Source organism: Apostichopus japonicus, chromosome 12 (genome assembly GCF_037975245.1).
Source record: "Apostichopus japonicus isolate 1M-3 chromosome 12, ASM3797524v1, whole genome shotgun sequence".
NCBI classification, from domain to species: domain Eukaryota; kingdom Metazoa; phylum Echinodermata; class Holothuroidea; order Aspidochirotida; family Stichopodidae; genus Apostichopus; species Apostichopus japonicus.
This window is the reverse complement of record NC_092572.1, coordinates 18,982,626-19,004,062: the sequence shown is the minus strand read 5'-3', so window position 1 is coordinate 19,004,062 and position 21,437 is coordinate 18,982,626. Positions and strand designations below refer to the sequence as shown.

At 36.9% G+C, this 21,437-nt stretch overlaps 1 protein-coding gene across 1 annotated transcript; it reads left to right on the top strand.

Moving 5' to 3' along the window:
- Positions 1-5,679: 5,679 nt before the first annotated feature.
- On the top strand, positions 5,680-14,152 carry LOC139977882 (uncharacterized). Its single transcript, XM_071987584.1, has 7 exons — positions 5,680-6,051; positions 9,615-9,817; positions 10,965-11,058; positions 11,758-12,014; positions 12,545-12,777; positions 13,242-13,401; positions 13,926-14,152. The coding sequence occupies exons 2-7, from the start codon at positions 9,616-9,618 to the stop codon at positions 14,063-14,065; spliced, it is 1,086 nt and encodes a 361-aa protein (XP_071843685.1). The 5' UTR covers positions 5,680-6,051; position 9,615; the 3' UTR covers positions 14,066-14,152.
- Positions 14,153-21,437: the final 7,285 nt, after the last annotated feature.

The window sequence follows — 21,437 nt, the reverse complement described above, 5'->3', positions numbered from 1 at the left end:
TGGATGAGGAATGTAGCGAGTGACCAATTGGCCTAAATGAGGGGGATGGGATGTTATAATAAATAATACATTGTATACATGTTATATGAGGCAATAAAAGTAATTTAGCAGACTAATTTCAAAGTATTAGACTGATGCAGAAATACTCACTCAAACCCTTAACCCTACCTCTTAGGGTTAGGAACAGCCTATACAGCAGGGGTTCCCTAACTGGGGTGAATGAACCCCCAGGGGTGGGGCGTGAGTCCATCCCAGGGGTTCATGAGACGTTTCTGAAAGTCAACACTAGAGTACTTTTTGTTAAATTAAAATCTGATATATCATATAATTTAGTAACGTACAGAAGTCGTATCTATCGACAAACTCTTTTCGCGTTCCATACGCATATGTTGCAATATTAGTACCGTACCGTGCATGTGATAAATAACTTAATTATGAAATAATTGTTCATCTTTTGTTTTGTAATTTATTACAATATAACACTATGAACTTGATCTTTTACGAAGCACTGTTATGCGTATTATAGTATATTAATGACTCAGATCGAGTCTCGAAAAGTTGGGGGTTCGTGGGCAACTCTGACATCCACAGGGGGTTCGTGGGGGGATAAAGTTAGGGAAACCCTGGCCTATACAGCCTAACGAGATTAATCTTGTGCCCGTATATTCATCGTTAAAGTGGCAGAAGATTTATTAGGCATCAGTTTATTTTGAAACCTATTGAAAATAATTGCTTTGTTTCACCTTTTTGCCCCCTCCTTCTTTAATCGATAAAGCACGTGCTCGTTTTATGTCCCCTTTCTTCTACAACTGCCCAGAGACTCAAATTGCATTAACTTGTAAATTATTCAACCTTTTCTTTTCAAATCCCGTTAGTGCAGTCTTCATCTGAAGGACTCGTCTCTACCTCGAGCGACCTCTTCGTCGTGACTTTAGGTTTTCAGTTTTAAGGTTAACCTTAACAATGTGAAGGTAAACACATGACATTCCTTTTCCCCCTAGCATTGACTAACGCATTGGCTACTGAAGCTTACGTAATCTACTGAACTTCACTGTGACGTAAACGTTTCTCGCTAGGCGTTAACTTTTATACCACTCGTTGAAAGAACTGATGGATATGACCATGTACGATTTCATAATGATTCTTTTATGATTCTGAAAATTTATAACAGAAAATAAGCCAATAAAACGGGGCTTAGTTGCGTCAATTTTCAAGAGCAAAATAACACATCTTTCTATACTTTGAGTTTGTAACGTGACTCACTGAGGATGTGCTTTTACTACAGGCCGTTCTCTCAAAGATGGACGTATAACTGGAGTGGTTACAACTCGTTTCAATCAAACCAAATTTAATTAATAAATAGCACCTGAGCCAAATGCCACCTTTTATTAAGTAGTATAACTTTTAGAATACTGCCAACTGACTCTTCCATCTGGGTACTTTTTCTGATATGAGACGGGTTGATATTGTAGAGTTTATGACCAGCAAAGGCTATATACGCGACCATGATTTGGTGTCGATTGCCAACAAGTCAAGTCTCGCCTATAAATTAATATTTCCCGGGGACCCATTTGTGAGCTCTTCACGTTTCCTTCAGTACAAAAACTAGGATATTTTATTCTTTACCCATATTTCCACGGGCGCTTTACTTGACCCGGACCCCGGGGTTATAACCCCTCCACCCCTCTACCCCTCCATCCCTCCACCCCTCCACCCTCCACCCCTCCACCCCTCCAACCCCCACATGATAAGGCCTGAGTACAATTGACAAAATGAAGAGTGCTACTGGTAGCGGACACGTAACAGGTGGTACCTTTAAAGTGCGAGCACTTTACAGACAACGTGTTGACTGAAACCTAATTGGAGTACATGATTGATCTGAGAATTCGATTCGTTTAGGCTCTACAAATCAGTCTACGTACTCTTATCCCATTCAATTCCGAAGTACGTATCTCTACCGACGTTACCTTGTTTGTAGGTTTAACAAGAGCATGTTCACGTCAACACTACTTAATCCGAATAAAACGTAAAATTGTCTTCCGCCTTGGAAACGGAAGTTTATTTATTAAGTCTTATACGAATCTGGAGTCAAGTATATTCCTTATAGAACTCGTTGCTCCTCGACCTATTTTGCTTAAGCATTCCCATATCGTACTCCCAAACAGTCAGACAGTGTTTGGGACTATCAACTGAAGACATGCGGAAACACTGATTTATGAAGAGAACAATCTTACCCAACAGATTTTAGATAACAGTCAGAGATAAAAAAAATAATAATCATAATAAAACAAAATAATGTATGAGAGTCCATAAATGTAGATTCATTTTACACACAAGTAAGTTACCCCAAAGGAACTCCTCAATACTCCATCAAACCTCCCATTCACCCCCCCCCCCCCCGTTAACCCAACCACCTCTTCTCCCTTGGCAAAAGTCAAAAGTCAAAGCTTGTTGTTTACGATGAGAAAATCACATCAGATTTAGATATAAAGGGAAACTAAAAATCAATATCCCCCTCTATATGAACAAACTGGTCACATGCTGAGAATGTATTCGTTGCAGGTTGGGGTGAGGAGGAGAAAGGGAGAGACTTCTTGAATACGACTATGACTATGTATGAAGGGCTACAAAACCCACCAATTGAAGTGTTAACATGCTTGCTGTTATGTTGCCATAGTTTCTCATGTTTTATATAAATCACAGGTGCATTGGTTAAATTGCAACTCACTGGAGAATCTCAATACAGTATAGTTTATCGTCCGACTAATCATGAAAGTATGCACTGAAAGTGTACTAGTCAAGTCAGTTTGTACCTTACACCGTATAAACTATTGCGTGATTAATAATGCACATGCGCAGTGTGATATGATGTAGATAAACGACTGTGACGAGACGGCCGACCAAACTGTGCCCAAATCATGGATATGAATAACTTGATATTTCGTTATGAAGTCGGATATGAAGGCCAGTGTAAACTAGTGTCGAAACCAACTGAGATGAAACAATGATTGCGTTGTTATGGGGAAAACCTTGTCCGTAAAGAAGTAATTAAAGTTGCATATTTACATACCTAATTACATTATATCATGCTATCATTAATAATCTGTCAAACTACCCATTCATATTTATATGGGAGTGGTGTAAATCTTGTCCGTTGTGAGAGAAGTATAGGTCATACGGTGTGTATGTAATTGCGTTCTATATCTGATATTTACTGCAAATGCGCACTTCAAATCATGTAATGGATTTATCTGGCGTTATATATGTTAAGACGTAAAGGCATGTAGTAAAACTAGTTCTGTACCGTATGTATTTTAGATCCTCCTGCAAGCAGGAACTCGCGAAGAAGCCACTATTGGCTTATCAAAGCCGCAAGCTGACCGAAGTCAGTCTCTTAGATTCATATTTAACGTCCATGATTATGAATTGTCAATTGTCAACAACTCTGTAACTGGACGACATACATTAATATTGGAGTGACTCGAACCGGGGACCTTATGATTTGAAGGCACCGACGTTAACCACTGAGCTAACACTCCTAATGTTACCTACTCTGTTACTTATACTCTCACAAATGTTACAGCAAATCTACACAAGTACAGATCACATGATTTACAAACTCTAAGTGAAACGAGGAACTGAGTTTAGAGTAGAATAAGTTGCTTGGTTTCATGCTTAGATATCTACCTTTGGTGACTTTTGCTAAAAAATGTATCCACGCTAACCGTTACGTTTCCATAGCAACGCAGAGCACATGGATAAATTAGCTCAGGTTGAAAGCTCGCTGATCATGGCGTGAAATAGAACGAACTTGGTTATGTCTGGTAATTTTAGTACGGCACTACGTGGAGGTTAATCATAAAGGAATATTCCGTGCAGATAAACGTGACCGTTATACGAAAAAGAAATTGATTCCACACTGTTTGCTGAACTCACGATATCAATATCTTGTCCCGAACGGAAGACATGGTTGATTGAGTAGAAGGTACTTTTGGCTGGCTAAGCCCTCGATACTTCTCTAGAGTGGATCCCAGTCGGTAATAGCTGACTTTCCTGCTTTTCTCTACTCTTACTCTTTAAAAGTATACACATTTAGAATCCTTGCTATGCAGTCAAAGGTTCTAAATATTTAGATTTTTTATTCAGCTCCAGTTCTTATCGCAGAAACATCATTTTACTTCTGAAATATGATAATAATAATAATAATAATAATAATGTGTAAAAGTAAGTTGGCCTGACGTTTCGATCCTAGCAGGATCTTCTTCAAAGGCTAAATGACAAGTAACAGTAACAGAAGGGACAAAAACACGTACAGAATACAGACAGGTTAATGAGCACGGTGAACACATTGTGTTCACCGTGCTTTTACACATTCTATTACACACTCAGGCTCTCTATAGTGGATAAGCAGTTTTCTAACAGTTTTATTTTATTTTTATTTTAATAATAATAATAATCATCATCATAATAATAATAATAATAACAACAACAACATCAACAACAATAATAAAACTAATAAAATAATCATAATAAAATTAATAATCATAATGGTAATCATCATCATCATCATCATCATCATCATCATCATCATCATCATCATCATCATCATCATCATCATCATCATCATCATCATCATCATCATCATCATCATCATCATCATCATCATCATCATCATCATCATCATCACCCAGTACGCATCACACTGGCGGTCCGCTGGCGTAAAAACGCTGGCGGTAAAACGCTGGAGGTCTGCTATCGGACCGATAGACATTACTGCTTGGAAAAACCCAGCGTAATGCCGACAGCGGACCAACAGCGTATCGACGTCGTAAAAAAGCCGGCGGTTACGCGCTGGAGGTCCGCCATCGGACCGATAGACATTACTGCTTGGAAAAACCCAGCGTAATGCCGACAGCGGACCAACAGCGTACCGACGTCGTAAAAAAGCCGGCGGTTACGCGCTGGAGGTCCGCCATCGGACCGATAGACATTGTTGCTTGGATAAACCTAGCAGAATTCCGACAGCAGACCGACAGCGTAACGACGTAGAAAATTTCCCAAAAATTGTATGTTATGAAAGTCATTAAGCAATTTACACAAGCACACATACACATTGACCGTCGGGTCAGGCTGTCCAAATCTTACGTTTCTATATAAAAGTTTAGTTAAAGATGAGTTTCTATTAAACTATTTTACCTGTTCTTTTTGTATATACTTGTTCCTGTGGAGAGAAATTTAAGAATACTTGGATTTTGTGTACTATATAGGACAGGTTTAGGTGCGGCTGGGCTAATACGTAATTAGGCAACCGCTGGTGGTCCGCTAACGGACCGATAGATATTACAGCTGGCTTGTAAGTCCAGCGGAATGCCGACAGCAGTACCGCCGGAAGGAAATATTGGATAGCTTTTGTGCAGAATTGGCGGGAAATTACCTTACCACACTAGCACAAACAAAATAATAGTTTTGCTATAAAACCTATATTCTCCAATAGCTTTAAGGTAATTAAAAATTGAGCTAACAAAAGTAGTTAAATTTTTTTGCTTACCATCCAATGTAATATATATTATCATACACTACATATAATTGAAGGGGAAAAAATAAAATAAAATACTGATCGAACGAGTCTGACGGGTACCGCATGAAGAAATGTTGGCAAGCATTTGGAAAAATGGGCGGGTAATACCCTAACCACAGGAACACTTACAGAATAATCTTTTGAACAAATTCAAATTCTGAAATAAATATTTAGCAATATTAAACGTAACAAGCGATTTCCAAATACTTTAATAAATTTCAACTATCCAAAGAAGTATTTATTATTCAACAATTTAGCGTAGTTGAGAGAAAACAGTTCAGAAAACATTTTTCACTGATCGAACGAGTCTAGTATAACTGGCATCCAATCGCTAAACCGCAATGCTCAGTGTCTTCAGATATAGCAGCTAGTTTGAAAAGTGGTCGCTTTCGTAGTGCGTTACAATTCTTTCGACGTCGGATATCCTGATCTATTCTTTTGAAAATCCTAGCTGATACAAATTTGCTTAAGAGGTATGTACCTTTTTTTTCTTATTAAGGGTTGACAGTTGTACATAATTGATTTCGCAAGTATTTGAAGTGACTATTTTTTTAAATAAACTTAGACGTAATCTAGCGTTAGGCTAGAATGTATCGCTATAAGTTAATGAGAAGCCTTTCGCGGTGTATAAATTACACCTAGCCTACATTTGTAGGTTTTCATTATGTTAGGCTAAGCCTAAGTTTTACGCAATAACGATCACACATAAAGGTAAACTAATGATCTTGCTTGTATAATATAATAGCTAGGTTACACAATGTTATGCCGAAAAATCTGTTTGCCGACTGTATCAGAAGAAAACTGCTATCTAGGTTAATACTGTAAATAATAGTAGCCTAGATGACTATGGAAGGAATCCTCCTATTTTTAAATATCATATTCCTAAATACTACTACTAGGCTAGGCCTAATTTTAAATCATTTGGTATGTTACAACTTACAGTATTGAAAAATCCAGGTCATCCATAACTTTTGAGAAATAATGTACTGTTTAATTTGTATATAGGCCCCTAGCTAGGCCTAGTTAAAAAGGGTAAAGACTCAAATGATAAAACTTTATTAGGGAATATGTATGGTTGTTTTTATCAGGAATGGGTTGGTGGATAATTTTTTGGGGATTTAATGTTTAGTGCTTAGGCTTCAAATGTTATGTGAAAAATTAAGCTTTTTGGAGAACAATAGATCATCGGCATTAAAGTTCAATGTTTACTTCCTGTGGAGTATAGTGATACCAACCATGCAACATGATGATGAAAAATATTCCATATCTAGCCTCTACTCTCTAGTCTACTAAAAAATGGTGGCTGCCTTATCTCCTCTTGTTGCTTTTTTCTTGGTTACTGTCAATTTGCAATCATTGCATTGGGTCTATTCCATGTGCTCAGTTTCTGGTGAATCATTCTGTGCATGAATTCCAAGAAAATAACCTCCTATATTGAAGTGATCCTCGGTTAAAGTGAAGTTCATTTGCCCAAAAGCTGAACTGCCCCTATTCTGTGTCTATACTGCATGCCACTATTTAACTCTATGGAAAGTTACTTTAAAGGGTTAAAAGTTTACAGTGTTGTGGGGAACTGTTTAAAATTCCTTGGCAATAAATCATTGAAAGCATAGTTAGTGGAGGTAGTTTAGGTTTGATTTGCCCCTCTTGTATTCCCAGGTGAATTTAATGGCAATGAAAGTAGATACAAGTTTGAGAAAGCGGAGGGTAATTACCAGTTATTATTCTCTTTAAAAAGCTCTGCAGACAAAGTAACTTTACAAATTACATGATTTGTCTGCATTTGATGATGTAGATTTGACCTTATAGGGGCACTGTAGGAATTGGAAATGAAATGGAATTGACATTAAATTCAATTGAAGTGGCGATTGTCATTGTAAGTAATGAATACAGAATAAAGGTAGGTTGTTGTTTTTGGGTGTTTTCTTTTGCAGTATATTAACAGAAAAAATGGACCTTTCTGAAATCCCTGGGCGAACTAAACGAAGGAAAATACAAAATGAGGTTGATGGGCATGTCAACACTATTTTACAAGAAACATGCAATAATGATTACAACAACTTTGAGCTGCATGATGACACAGTTGAAGTTAATAGTGAAAGAATTCCAAGTAGTAATACTATTCTCGCTTATTATCCAAAGGATGATCTACCTAATGCTCCTTCATCTGAAAATAACAGTGAAAGGAGTACATCTCCAGATATACAGGATAATTTACACATAGATGGTGAAAGGTGCAATTTTGGTGAACATGAAGATTTTAGAGAAATCCCTAACTCATCATCGGATACTGATGTTGCTTTCAGTGACACTCCAGAAGATACCTTACAATTAGACCTTTCTAATTGGGCTAGTCAAAACGGAATAACTCATTCATCTCTAGCTGAACTCTTGGAAATACTCAGAAAACAACACCCACAGTTACCGAAGGACCCCAGAACGCTACTGCACACTAAATTGAATTATATTTACACTTTAGTATCTGGTGGTTCTTACTATCATTTTGGAATTGAAGAAGGCATCTTAGCAATTCTAAAAAGAGTGGATTTTGATGTTTATTCTTCCTTAGAGCTTCAAATGACCAGTTTTGGCCAATTTTAGGAATGATTGCTAATTGCCCCTTACGAAAGCCTTTTGTGATAGGTTTGTTCTATGGACAACATAAGCCGCGTAACCTTGATTTCCTCAATGCCTTTGTGGAGGAAGCAATACATTTGAATCATGAAGGAATTACATATAATGATAATAAATATCATTTCAAAGTCAGATCTTTTGTGTGTGATGCACCAGCACGTGCTTTAATAAAAAATATAAAGGGCCACAGTGGTTACAGTGGATGTGACAAATGTGTCACACGTGGAGTGTATTTAGAAAAAGTAACATTTCCAGATACCGATGCTGCACAGCGTACTGATCATTCATTTGAAAATATGTTAGATATCAATCACCATCATGGTCCAACTCCATTGTTAAGACTCGGCATAGGGATGGTATCGTGTTTTCCACAAGACTACATGCATCTTGTTTGCTTGGGTGTCACAAGAAAACTCATTATGCTGTGGATGAAGGGTCCATTGAAAACAAGATTGGGACCACGTGTTATAGATGGCATGTCAACTTCATTAATATCCCTGAGGTCATTTATTCCTTGTGAATTTGCTCGAAAGCCCAGGTCTATGAGGGAATACTTACGGTGGAAAGCAACAGAGTTTAGGCAGTTCCTTTTGTATACAGGTCCAGTTATCCTGCACAGCAGCTTACGAAGTACTCTATACAAAAATTTTCTACTATTTGTTGGAATCTTTATTCTGATAAGTCCGTCTCTGTCCGTGTCACATTGTGATTATGCCCATCAATTGATAGTCCTATTTGTGCAACATTTTGGTTCTGTGTATGGCAAGAGCATGTTGACATACAATGTTCATTGTTTATCACATCTAGCCAGTGATGTTAAGCAACATGGATCCCTCGACAATTTTTCAGGATTTCCATTTGAGAATTTTCTGAAATCCTTAAAAAGACTAATCCGCAAGCCCACATCACCACTGCAGCAAGTTATCCGTCGATTGTCAGAGCAAACATATGAGCCCAAAAAAGTTGAAGAGAATGATAGGCTCCAGAAACCGCATAATGATGGTCCCCTGCCAGTTATTAATCGATGGCCATGTTTTCAGTATAAAGAGCTCCACATGGAAGATTACACGATAAAACTTAACGAAGCGGACAATTGTGTACAAATTGACAGTCAACAGTCTCGACACATAGTTGTAGTACAAAACATATATCGCAGCAATGATGTTGACTATATTCTAGCTCGGAAATTTATGAGTGAAGATTCGTTTTTCACATATCCATTGGACTCATGTATATTAGGGATTTATACTGTGTCCAATTTGTCTGACCAGTTGCACGTTGTTGCAGTCACAGACATTGTTAACAAGTATGTACTTTTGCGCCAAAAAGAGCAACAGACAGCCATTCCTCTCCTGCACAATATGTAGTTGTGAACTTATTTACTGTTAACTTTAATTTGCAGTATGGAAACACCAAAGTATGCTGTTGTTGTTTTTACTGAGGAAGATGGAGTCAGCATGGTACCAATAAGCTGGTGTATAGATGACAGTAATTGCTACTGGCCACCATATAAGTCAACATTAAGGTTCCAGAAATCTGTAAGGATGGAGGAAACCCCAGGCGCCAACTGGACGACTCATGCTATTAGGATATTGTCAAGAACTGGTAAGTACAGTTAAAAAAACATTTATTTCTGCAGCAATGTGTTGAATATACAGCACTGGCTTTCTCTTAACTCCAGTTGAGACTATAGTTTAGGAAAATCAGCAAATTTTGCAGATTTTATCACCATTTATCTAATTTTCCAGATCAGGATTTTCAGGAACTAAGTTAGAAGCCAGTGAGCTGGGGGAACAAATTGCAGTTATGAGGTCAATTTAAAAACAAGAAAAATTGCTTAAAAGTTCTTAAATTTCCTTAAGATGTCGTTCCAGGCTTATGAATTACCCATGCAATGTGGGATCAACTTTTCCAGGCTGGTGGGGGAAGTTGAACAGGTACGAACCCCAAACAGAGAGACTGTATCTTTAAATTGTACATACATACACACAATAAAAGAGGGGAAGATGGGAATGGTTTTCTACTTTTCTTAATCAAATCAAACTTTATTCCCTTTTTAACATTTGAGTGCAAATAATGCATCCTTGGAATACAATACCCATACATAACAAAGTATATATATATATATATATATATATATATATAATTTACATATATATATATATATATATATACACACATACATACATATTTATTTATTTATTTATTAATTTATTTATGATAATTCACATACTAAAATACATGCACCATCTGCAAATGGTCCACACTTTTTGGATTCCAGGAGCCATATTTGAAGCTAATGGACATCTCTCGAACAGCTTGTGACAAAACTGACATTAGAATTAAATTAATGTGAGATGTGTTGCTGTCATTATTGATCTAACATGGTGTTACTTAATTGTTGTTTTAATTATCTGAAATTTAAAATAAATCAGTTTATTTTAAAGGTACTACATGTGCGGTAGTTAATCAATTTGCTAGCTATTTAAATATGGTCACCCTTGGTTTAATTCCTAAACTGTTTTTACTCCCACCAAGGAGGAATATTACCTCACTGGGACATTCAGTGTGTTCATGTAGAATGTCTAAAAACAATTTGGAGAGTAAAGACCTACAGAAAAGTACTTTTGAAACTTCTAGCAGTTATAGCATGCAATAATTTGGAGCCTGTAAAGACTACCTTTAACATGTTTCCATATCAAAGCTGAAGCAAATTAAAGGAATTATTAATGTTCTTTCCTGTTTTATACAGATTCATACGATAAGGCTCGCATGCAGATGATACGGGCTGAGGACACATCAGACTTGCAGTCAGATGCTGAAACAACAAATAAAAGACGAAAGAGGTGTGTATAATTTATTTCAATGGAATTCAGATACGGAATCCGTTTTTCCTATGCTGTAAAACAATACCTATAAATGACCCAGACTTGACAAAGTACCCTGTGTAGGTCAACAACTTCTTGACACAGTGAGGTTTTTTATTGTGTTAACAAGGTGTGATAACATATTCTTACATGGCTACAGTATTCTTTGCCAAACAGTGATAACACAAAAATCCAGATACAAGGAAAAAGGTCATATGGTGCAGAATAACTGGTAAAACTAGGTAATTTTTACGAATGTGACAGATTGATTGTGCAATCTCCAGAAACTTTTTATCATGGAGGGTGCCATAAACCTGGGGCCAATACAGCAGACTATTAAGTTAACAGACAGAATGCTCTGGACATACAGTACTTCACAGTTGTGTGTTGCTCTCATTTCTGATAGGGATAGGCGTTTCAAAGGATATGTTCCAGAATGTTTTTAGTTGGATAGAATGGCAGAATTGTGAGTTGATGAATAATTTATGCCTTACATGTCAATGATTTATTTAAGTTACATGAAGTGTGCACTGCTACAGACAGACTTAAATTTCAATTGACTTTTATTTCATAAATCAACTTTAAGATGTATTATTGAATATTGATACAACTCCTGGTCCAAGTTGAATCTGAGAGTCGACCAATGATAGGTTTTCATAAACTTTGCTTTTCCCCTAGGGTGAACAGAAAATATCTTTCTTCGGATGAAGATGCTGATGAGGACAGCGATAATGATAATCTAGTCGCTGCTCCCAGTCCACCTTTACCACCATCAACGTCATCTGTTTTGTCGACTCCTTCACGCCGAGCATTGCTATCAGCGTCATCCCCAAATGACTCCCAGCCTTCTTTGAATTCTTCCTATGCAACTTCTTCTGGTTTTGCAGAAACACCTTCATCAGGATATTGTACAGAAAGTAACCTTGCCATCAATGGTATGTACATTGTTTTTATAATAAATAACTAAAACAAAAGGCGTTCTATAACAAGCAGTCTGCGGAACATGTTTGCATGGCAGTCACACAGATGTAATCTCATGCATAATGGAATATATGCTATTGATGTGTAAAAATAGCCTATATGGTTTACCCAATCAATGCTCTAAAGATATCATGTAATATTATATATATATATATATATATATATTATATATATATATATTATATATATATATATATATATATATATATATATATATATATATATTTATAATGTTTTTATGGATGATAACCCTGTACATGTAGCGGTGTAGTGACGAACATCTTTATTCCCAAACTGATGAAGTAATATAGTACCTTATGTTTCTAACTTTCTGCAAAGTGCCTTCATTAGAGGTACTGTAATATATAGTGTGTGTTTTATGATCCTTCAAAGAATCAAACACATTTTATGTTCTATAGCATATATACTCCACTCATATTTTTAATGGTTGATGTACTCATTACAAATTGACTTTTCGTTACAGCAACAAACCGTACCATATTGAGGCTGTTAACTGAACTTAAATCGGACGTTAAAGAACTAAAGCAGCAAGTCAGGGTCAACAATATGCTGCTGAAAGACATGACTGTAGCAAGACCAGAGGAAGATGTAGAATTTGCTCTACCTGAAGGAATAACTATTCCTGTGGGATCTTCGGAGGAGTTAATTAACCTGGATGACTGTATTGAAACAAACAAGGCTTTGGAAAGATATTTGGTAAGTCAGAATAAAAATGTAAGGAAAGTAATCAGAAAACATATTTTCCAAAGTATAATGTTAGTTTATCATAATAAAATTGAAACCAGTCAGGCTTTAATGTGTCAGTGGTCTGTTAAAAATAAAAATATTTCCTGAGGTGCTAATTTCCTTTTCCTGGGAGACAATTAAAAACTCTAAGGTAGTTACAGACATAAAGGCATCTAGGTAACAAGAGTTTGGCTAGAAATTCCTTTGCCTTGCGGAGCATCCTACAAAAGTTGGCTGTTTAATCAATCTTGTTTTGATTGGACTCAAAAAGGAACATTGCAGCACTGCATTGCTAGTTTCTCTTAAAATATTGATAAGAAAACAGAAAAGAAGCCAAGGTGTGGGATGAAATAACATAACTTAAATATTTCTGTTTGTATAATAATAACTGTAATGGTTTCTGATCGACTTTTCTTTCTTTTTGTTGTTTGAAGTTAAAAAGACTATCAATTCTTGGTGGCAACACGTTGAAGGAGTGTGTCAAAAGAATCCTGGGGGATGTATTGTCAAATGCAGTTGCTACCAAACTGAACTGGACAGGTACAACTGGGAAAACAGCCTTTGCGAAGCTACATATGAGGAACATAATTGAGAGTGAGTTTATGTACATTTTTGTATAAGCAGTGAGTGAAAAGAAACTTGAGTTGTGTGAAGGGGGTTGTGCATTTGACTTGTGGAACAGCCAAGTTTTCAATGCAACACCTGATTAACTAGGATTCTTGCTTTAATTTGCATTGAATTCTGCTCATTTAAAAAGTTACTACAAATATATGTTAACATAACATGTCTTGTTTCAGATGCAGTGGTAATTCAGCATTCAGCATTGATTTTTAAGTTTTTTCACCCTATGATTTTATTGACCAGTCCATTGTCACTTTCTATATACCAATTTCCCAATTGATGGATCAAGATTTGCAACAGTAATGCATGTGTTCAGTATAAAATAGAAGGTGACTGTCAAAGGCAAAGGTAATATTTAATATATCACTGAAACAAGGTGAGTTACATAGTTTTAGTTTAACCAATTGTTTTCATAATGTGAGACTCATTATTGCCTTCAGTTTACTGCTTGTGTAGATGCAATCTTTTATAAAGTGTAATATGTTTCGTATTAACAGAAGCTGTACAAAGGAATCAAGCAACTGCCCAATCGACTACATCTGACATTCAGGCAGCGGTCGTGAGATTTCTGAAGGGTGCATCTGATCGTGAGGGAGGGCGAAAATCTCGGACTACACCACAAACAGTTGACGAGTGAATTTCTTTAGTGCTGTTGAAACATTTAACGCTGAAACTCATTTTTTCGCTTTGTAATTTATAGGCATAATAAAATGATAGCAACTTATTTCACTGTGTTAGTCATTATTTCTTAATATGAAACCGCATGTGAAATTCAGTAAAATCTGCAGGTGGACCAACAGCTCTGTTCTAGTAGTACTGGCGAAGAGTAGGCTGGCAAAGACAAGGTTTTGCCTACCAGGTTGCTGGGGGAATACCAGATTTGGGCTAGCAGGTCGCCAGAACACTGGATATTAGGCTTGCGGATAGCCAGCGGCTCTCTCTGACAGAATGTCAGCGGAACACTGGCGGTACACCGGTGGTAAGCTGGCGTTTCTCCGGCGGTCTGCTGGTGGTACACCGGTGGTACACTGGCGGTACACCGGCAGTACTCTGGTGTTTCTTTGGCGGTTTACTGGTGGAAAACTGTCGGTACACCGGCGGTACGCTGGCGTTTCTTTGGCGGTTTGCTGGCGTTTCTTCGGCGGTACGCTGGCGTTTCTTTGGCGGTACGCCGGCGGTACACCGGCGGTACGCTGGCGTTTCTTTGGCGGTACACCGGCGTTACGCTGGCGTTTCTTCGGCGGTACGCTGGCGTTTTTTTGGCGGTACACCGGCGTTACGCTGGCGTTTCTTCGGCGGTACGCTGGCGTTTCTTTGGCGGTACACCGGCGTTACGCTGGCGTTTCTTCGGCGGTACGCTGGCGTTTCTTTGGCGGTACTCTGGCGGTCTGCCGGCGTTGTCGCCGGCGGACCGCCGGATTTAAGCCGGCCAAATCTCTGGCGTTCCGCCGGCTTTCCCCGCCGGTGGACCGCCAGTGGTGCAGCTGGCGGGCCGCCGGTGGACCGCTAGCATGATGTTATCTGGGCATCATCATCATCAACCTGCTGCTGTTGCCAGCAGCTTACAGAGAGATACTTTATTTCTGTTCTCGTCTTCACTCCTGTTGACCTTTAACCTTACTTTCATATAATCAGATAAATGAGTTTAATGATGGTTTGGTCCCCTCCTGGCATTCAACACCATCATTTCCTTTAACAGCATGCCTCTCTTATTGAACCCTTAACATTTCAGTGAACTTTCAATTCACGCTTCCGTCATTAACGAACAAAATCAAGAGGAATCTATACTTCGTCAACGTGTTCTAAAGAGCGATATTTTTTTCCCCTTCAAATTCCCAAAGTCTATCAATATTTGAATAGCAATTCTAAGTTGGCATGGCAGACGAGTTAATACCCACAAGCAGATACTAACACCTACAATGAAATGGTTTGATGAAATCTCCAAAGTATGAATAATTTGTGTGTTAACTAGACACAATTACTGCTTCTGGTAAACAGTTTAAGCGAAATATGAAACTGCTGTCTCCATTCCGTCAATTTGAAATATTGATTTCTCAATCTTTCCTCCAAAGTAACTCTATTTTTTTTTTATATATTCAAGCTTGCGGGTTTCTTGAGTCGGCTTTAACTAAATACGTAACAAAATGAATAAATAAATAAATACAAAAAAAAAACGATAATCTTTCCTCCAGAAAGTTGTGCTTTTCATTTCCAAAAAACAGCTTAAAATGGATTTATTTTGATTATTATGATGCATTTTAAGTGGAAAAAATATCTCACATTATAATTTTGATATAATCAATTTTTGAAGTAAAGAAGTGGTACCCGGCGAATGAACAAGTAAATACTAATATACTTCAAGATGCTGTAATGAACGATAGCATGTTTACCCATTAGGTAAACAAACATTATAATTTCTCATATAATTTGTATTAATCAAACGTCTTTATTACATATAGTACCAGTACTTAACCATTTATTATAGTATAATTATTATTTGTATAATAACTGAAGTATGTTGTAATAAATAAAGGTTGCGATATTTTTTAATAACTGACGCATTTTGTAATAACCTTGTAAGAACAATTATGTAAATTAATATGTTGTAATTCTTTGTGTTCAGTTTCTGACAGACCTTTTTGTCCTAAATTCATTGCCTGTTAGGGAAAGAGCGAGCAACCTTTTCCTTTGATATATTAGAGCCAGCGAGCAACCAGTCAATATTCTAATTTATTATAATGGTTATTTTTTAATTATATTTGTTTTATTCTAGGTTTCATTATATTGGGGTTTTCTATTTTCATATTTATTAGATTGGGTTTATTATATTTTAATATATATTAAAATTTATTTTAATGGTTCTTTAGCTGGGTTTAATGCAGAAGGCTCTTAATTAAAAAGAGCCTCTGGTTATTACAAAATGTCGCCGTAACAAGGTGTTACTTTTCTTGTCCATCACGTAGTAATCTCGGCTGTGTTTACCGTTAATTGGGTCATGTAAACGTATACATGACTATTACAATGATAAATCACCTTACAGCTAGCAATATTTCCTCATAATTTTCATGCTTTTTTTTGGCAAATAATCACCAACGTAGAATAAGACTTCACACCAGAGTGAGCATTGCTTTGTGTGGTTACCAGGTTGATGGAGAATATATGTTGTTAATTGTATTCCAAGTTCTCAGGAAGTTTTAGTGGAAAGAGCATGGTTGTGACAGATTGTCACAGATTTAACTAGTTCGGACTGTCCAAAATATTTCGAAAGTCTTCTGTTGTTTTCCCGGTCTTTCCAGTTTCCTTATACTCACCATTTAGCCAAGTGACTGACGGTTGCGACAATAAATTAGTTATTTTAATTATATGCTTACATAGAGGACAAATGGGCCGGATGTTTATGAACTTACTGAAGATAATGATGGGTATTAGAACCTTATAATTTATGAATTATCGATGCCTTTTAAGGCACACTGTAATTGCGATTGAAAAGGCTCATAAAAGGCTTCCTTATTTCAGTAGCTTATTAAGCCAACATTTTGCATAAAGAGCGGAAAAAGCAATATAAATTATTCTCAATCAGGAATGGCAGACAATCTTATGGAGCATTTTTAAGGTATATTTCAACACCTGTCCATTTTAGCACATTGGCATAATGTACAGTTTTGAAGTGTGTGCGTGTGTGTGTGCTGTGTAACCGAGGTTTGGTATATGGACGCAAAGTGAATCTGTGACGTCACGGTATGTTCTTTCTGCTTACAGTAAACGGGAGCTTGTAAATAATTCGACGAGAGACTGGAAGCCAATGTTGCTCATATAGGTTTGATGTGACCAGACTTTTTCGTTTAGATGATAACCTTAACGGCGTCCCATAGTTGACAGAAGAGCATTACACTGAGGTTGACGTTGACAAATTGCATATAGACAATGCGTCAATCAAACATTGTATGTATGTATGTATTGTATGTATTTTAGATCCTCCTGCAAGCAAGAACTCACGAAGAAGCCTCATTGGGTTATCAAAGCCGCAAGCTGACCGAAGTCAGTCTCTTACATTCATATTTAACGCCCATGATTATGAATTGTCAATTGTCAACAACTCTGTAACTGGACGACATACATTAATCTTGGAGTGACTCGAACCGGGGACCTTATGATTGAAAGGCACTGGCGTTAACCACTGAGCTAACACTCCATTGAAGCATATTGAAGCATAGTGAAGTATATTGTCCACACACATTGAAGCATATTGTGAAATTACACTTTAAAAGAGATTTGGAAATATTAAGGTAAAGGAAGGAATTTGGACAGTGTCTTCGATATGGTAATTTTTCTATAAACTGATATCCAAAATAAATAACAAATTGAAGATACTGTCATTTTCTGTACATATTCAGGCTATCACTAGATAAAGCTATACTTTTGATATTTTGACATCAAATGTCTGGGAAACTCCTCCGAGTAAAATTCGATGATGAAGGCGGCTTCTCAGTCCGTATCTAGTAATTAGTGATATATTTGTGTATCTTAAAGGAAGACAGAAGGCAGAAGACTTTAAAGGAGCCAGAAGTTTAGTCATGTAATGTTTTAGCTTAAGAAGAAAAAAGTTCTAGTTATGTTTCCACAGCTTTTCTGTTTTTCAAGATATTTACTTTTAAAAATATGCTAATTCTCTAAATTGCTTCTTTAAGGCTAAATGTATGATGACGTCAGTTCCTAAATGTTGAAATTATATTGTTTTGTAAATTCTAAAAAGAAAACAAGACCCCATTTGTTTTTCCATTGGCGACATAAAAGTCTTATGTTTTCCAATGTGTTGCATCTGAGGAACTGACCCATATAACGGTCTGTGTAATAGACTATTTACTCCAGTCACTTTATTCGATAGACCTCAGTTGCTTAAAGTGTCATTTCTCAAAAATTAAAAGGGATGTAAAAAAAACATTACAACATCTTGGCTGAAAGCAGCGTTTTTTGACGGACTAAAGCATATCAACCCAAACCGGTGCCCCCCGTCCCACATGAGGACATGTGTGCCCTTAACAACTAGGCCATGGACGCTGATAGCACGACCAGAGGTTCGAAACCAGTAAGGAAGGTCGTCATTTTAAGGGTGAACTTTTGCCACCTGTATCGAACGAATGCTGGTTCTGTTTTCAATTGGTGACATATTTTGTCTTATTCTAGAGATCAATCATGATGCTAATCAACTCAAAATTTAATGTGAATCATGAGGCCGGATCTTGAAAGAGATACTTTGAACAGACTCTGTTTAATGAAATGGAAGTAAACGGCCAAGGCAAGTGAATATATTTACATATTTGAAATTGTAATGAGCCGTAGAAGTGCTCAACCAAAGGGGAGCAGGTGATAAAATCAAAACTATTAAGTAAAATGTGCCTTTAAATTTCATTTATTTATAGATACATTTATATGCTGGTATGGTGTTAACATATGTTTGCATATATTTGCAAAAGAGCCCAGCGCAGGTCTCAAATGATATTTTGGAAAATACAAAAAATATGCTATTTAACGTCAAATTATGGTCAATCATGTTAATTCTAAAACAAGTGTTGTTTTGATTGACACGTCAACATTTTCCATCAGACTATAAGAGAACGCTGCGAGTTGCGTTTAGTATCGACAAATAATTGACAGATTGCGATATATCGATGTTGCTACATTGTTTGACTAATCAAATTTCATTTCCAGTAGCAATTCAAATACCGAAAAACTGCAAGTTTCGTGCTTTACTTAAAATTGCACGTATTTCACATCAAATGAAATGAAACATATCTGAGCGAGGAAGGAATTTACAATATCGGTAGAGAATCATAATAATAATCACTAATTAACATTCATGTTAATATTAACATAAATTTGTCGACTAAAACTATAAGAGACTGTTTCAATGTCGAGGAAACAAATTAGAGTTAAGAATCTCCAGGAAAATATTTTGAAAGCCTTAAGCATGCCATATTTATAATGATTACAACATTGGTCAATATGGTGACCTACACGGCTATCAACTCAAGCATATTTTCATAACACGAACGGAATCGTTTCCATGGTTTTACTGAAATTGTTGTCTTTTTTTCCTTCTAAATCTTTTTTTTATTACACGTTACGTACATCATCTGTTGATTACTTGAGACTATTATCGACAAGTGTTAGTACCGATATCAAATTTAAATTAAGCTTTGATCTAGCGATATCAATACCTCGGAATCTACTAAACACATTGGAAGGTTATTTATAATATGCAGTTACTCTGAATAATTTACCCGAAATAGCCTACACAAATTCTGATTTTGTGTTAAATATTTGTTTTTTACATATTTTGGAAAGGTTCGCAGACTGTGGATTTGAGAAAATCTAATCCGATTCTACAGCTGATAACCTGTTTAATTTTTAATTAGATTTCAAAACACAGATGTGTCGTTTATAGCTGCATGGTGAACCTTTCGTCAAGTTAATTTATGTTTGAAACGCAATGTTATTAAATGATTTTAGACAAATGAAAGGAACTTGTTCGATTGTATTGCACACAATACGTACAGCCACTATCCATTTATCTAGGATATTGTTACGGGCATGAGGTGAGTTGGGGGGCGGGGTAGGGCGTGGGGGAGATATAGTCGATAGGGTAGAAGTATTGGTTAATATTCTGTGAAACCTAATGTCTTCTTTGTTCACTGCATAATACTGATCGCATGACACGCAGTTATACAATAGAACACATGACGATAATGGCTCAATGCGTAGTAATGTGCGCGCCATTTGTGCCACAATTTAACGTGCCAAGTGATAGTGTACTTGATACTATGAAATTATATAAAGATCTATTGAGTTACGCGCTAACTTTTTAAACATCAGCGCATAGTATACAAATAATGAATGGTTAAGAGTGCAATAGTGCCAATATTTCATGAGTTGAAAGATGGAATGTTCCATTCAACGAGGCGCAGCCGAGTTGAATGGAACAAATTAAATCTTTCAACGAATGAAATATTTTGCACTATTGCACGAATGGAAACCATTCATTATTTATACAACATTATATTAAGATGGGTAAAATGCACTCATGCAACAGATTGTTTTGAACAGACAGGTTTCTCTGCTCTCTTACCATTGAAAAAAGTGCTACCAAAAAAGTATAACCCACGGTTCTATTTCATAGAGTGGAATAGAGCGGATTTTGTATGCAATCAACGAGCAATTGACCAATCAAATGACCAGAATACAATTAGGTGTTGTATAATACGTTAAACTCAACGCGTAAAGCGTTGCGAACGTGGAAGTATAACGGGTTTTTATAAAGTAACGTGAAACAGTTCACACGTAATCAAGTGGCACACTCGATGCGCCCATTAGGCTTGTTTGCAATCACTGTATAGTTAATTACACTCTTTTGTTTCTTTTTGGTTTCGATGATAATCGTAACCATTTACACTCATGCTGCAGGCGTATTTGTGGGTGCACATGTTTTGTATTCTGACCGAGGACTTCCAGGTCCTCGGATGTGATTTTTAAAGAATCACCCGTTCTCGAAAGAATTCTATTGTTATGGGGTATTGTGAAGGTTAGGATACGTGGATTTGAACAATGGAAAAAACAATGGGGTCCTCGGTCTAAATGTAAAACACACCTGTGTGTGTGTGTGTGTATGAGTGCGTTTGTGACGCCCAGCTTGTAAACACGATATCTGAAGAAGGAAAGGTCAGACCAATTTCATATTTGGTGTGTAGAAGTAACACATTACGTGCAAGAAGCCTATTGTTTTTTTGTTGAGGTCAAAGGTCATTTGGGATCACCAGGGGTCGAATTGTGAAAACCTTGTAAGCACGATATCTCAAGAAGGTAAGCTTGGGCAGATCTCATAGTGTTGGTGTGTAGAAGTACCACATTGAGTACAAGAATCCTAATGCCTTTGGTGGAGGTCAAAGGTCATTTGAGGACAACAGGGGGGGAGGGAGGTAAATGGACATGTAGGGTATATGTGTTCATATGCC

What these genes read in the sequence shown, in the direction of transcription:
- LOC139977882 (XM_071987584.1), top strand. Translation starts at nt 9,616, where the DNA reads ATGGAAACACCAAAGTATGCTGTTGTTGTTTTTACTGAGGAAGATGGA. An exon ending in TAGGATATTGTCAAGAACTG is followed by an intron (nt 9,818 to 10,964) that starts GTAAGTACAGTT and finishes TGTTTTATACAG; the next exon opens with ATTCATACGATAAGGCTCGC. An exon ending in AGGCTTTGGAAAGATATTTG is followed by an intron (nt 12,778 to 13,241) that starts GTAAGTCAGAAT and finishes TGTTGTTTGAAG; the next exon opens with TTAAAAAGACTATCAATTCT.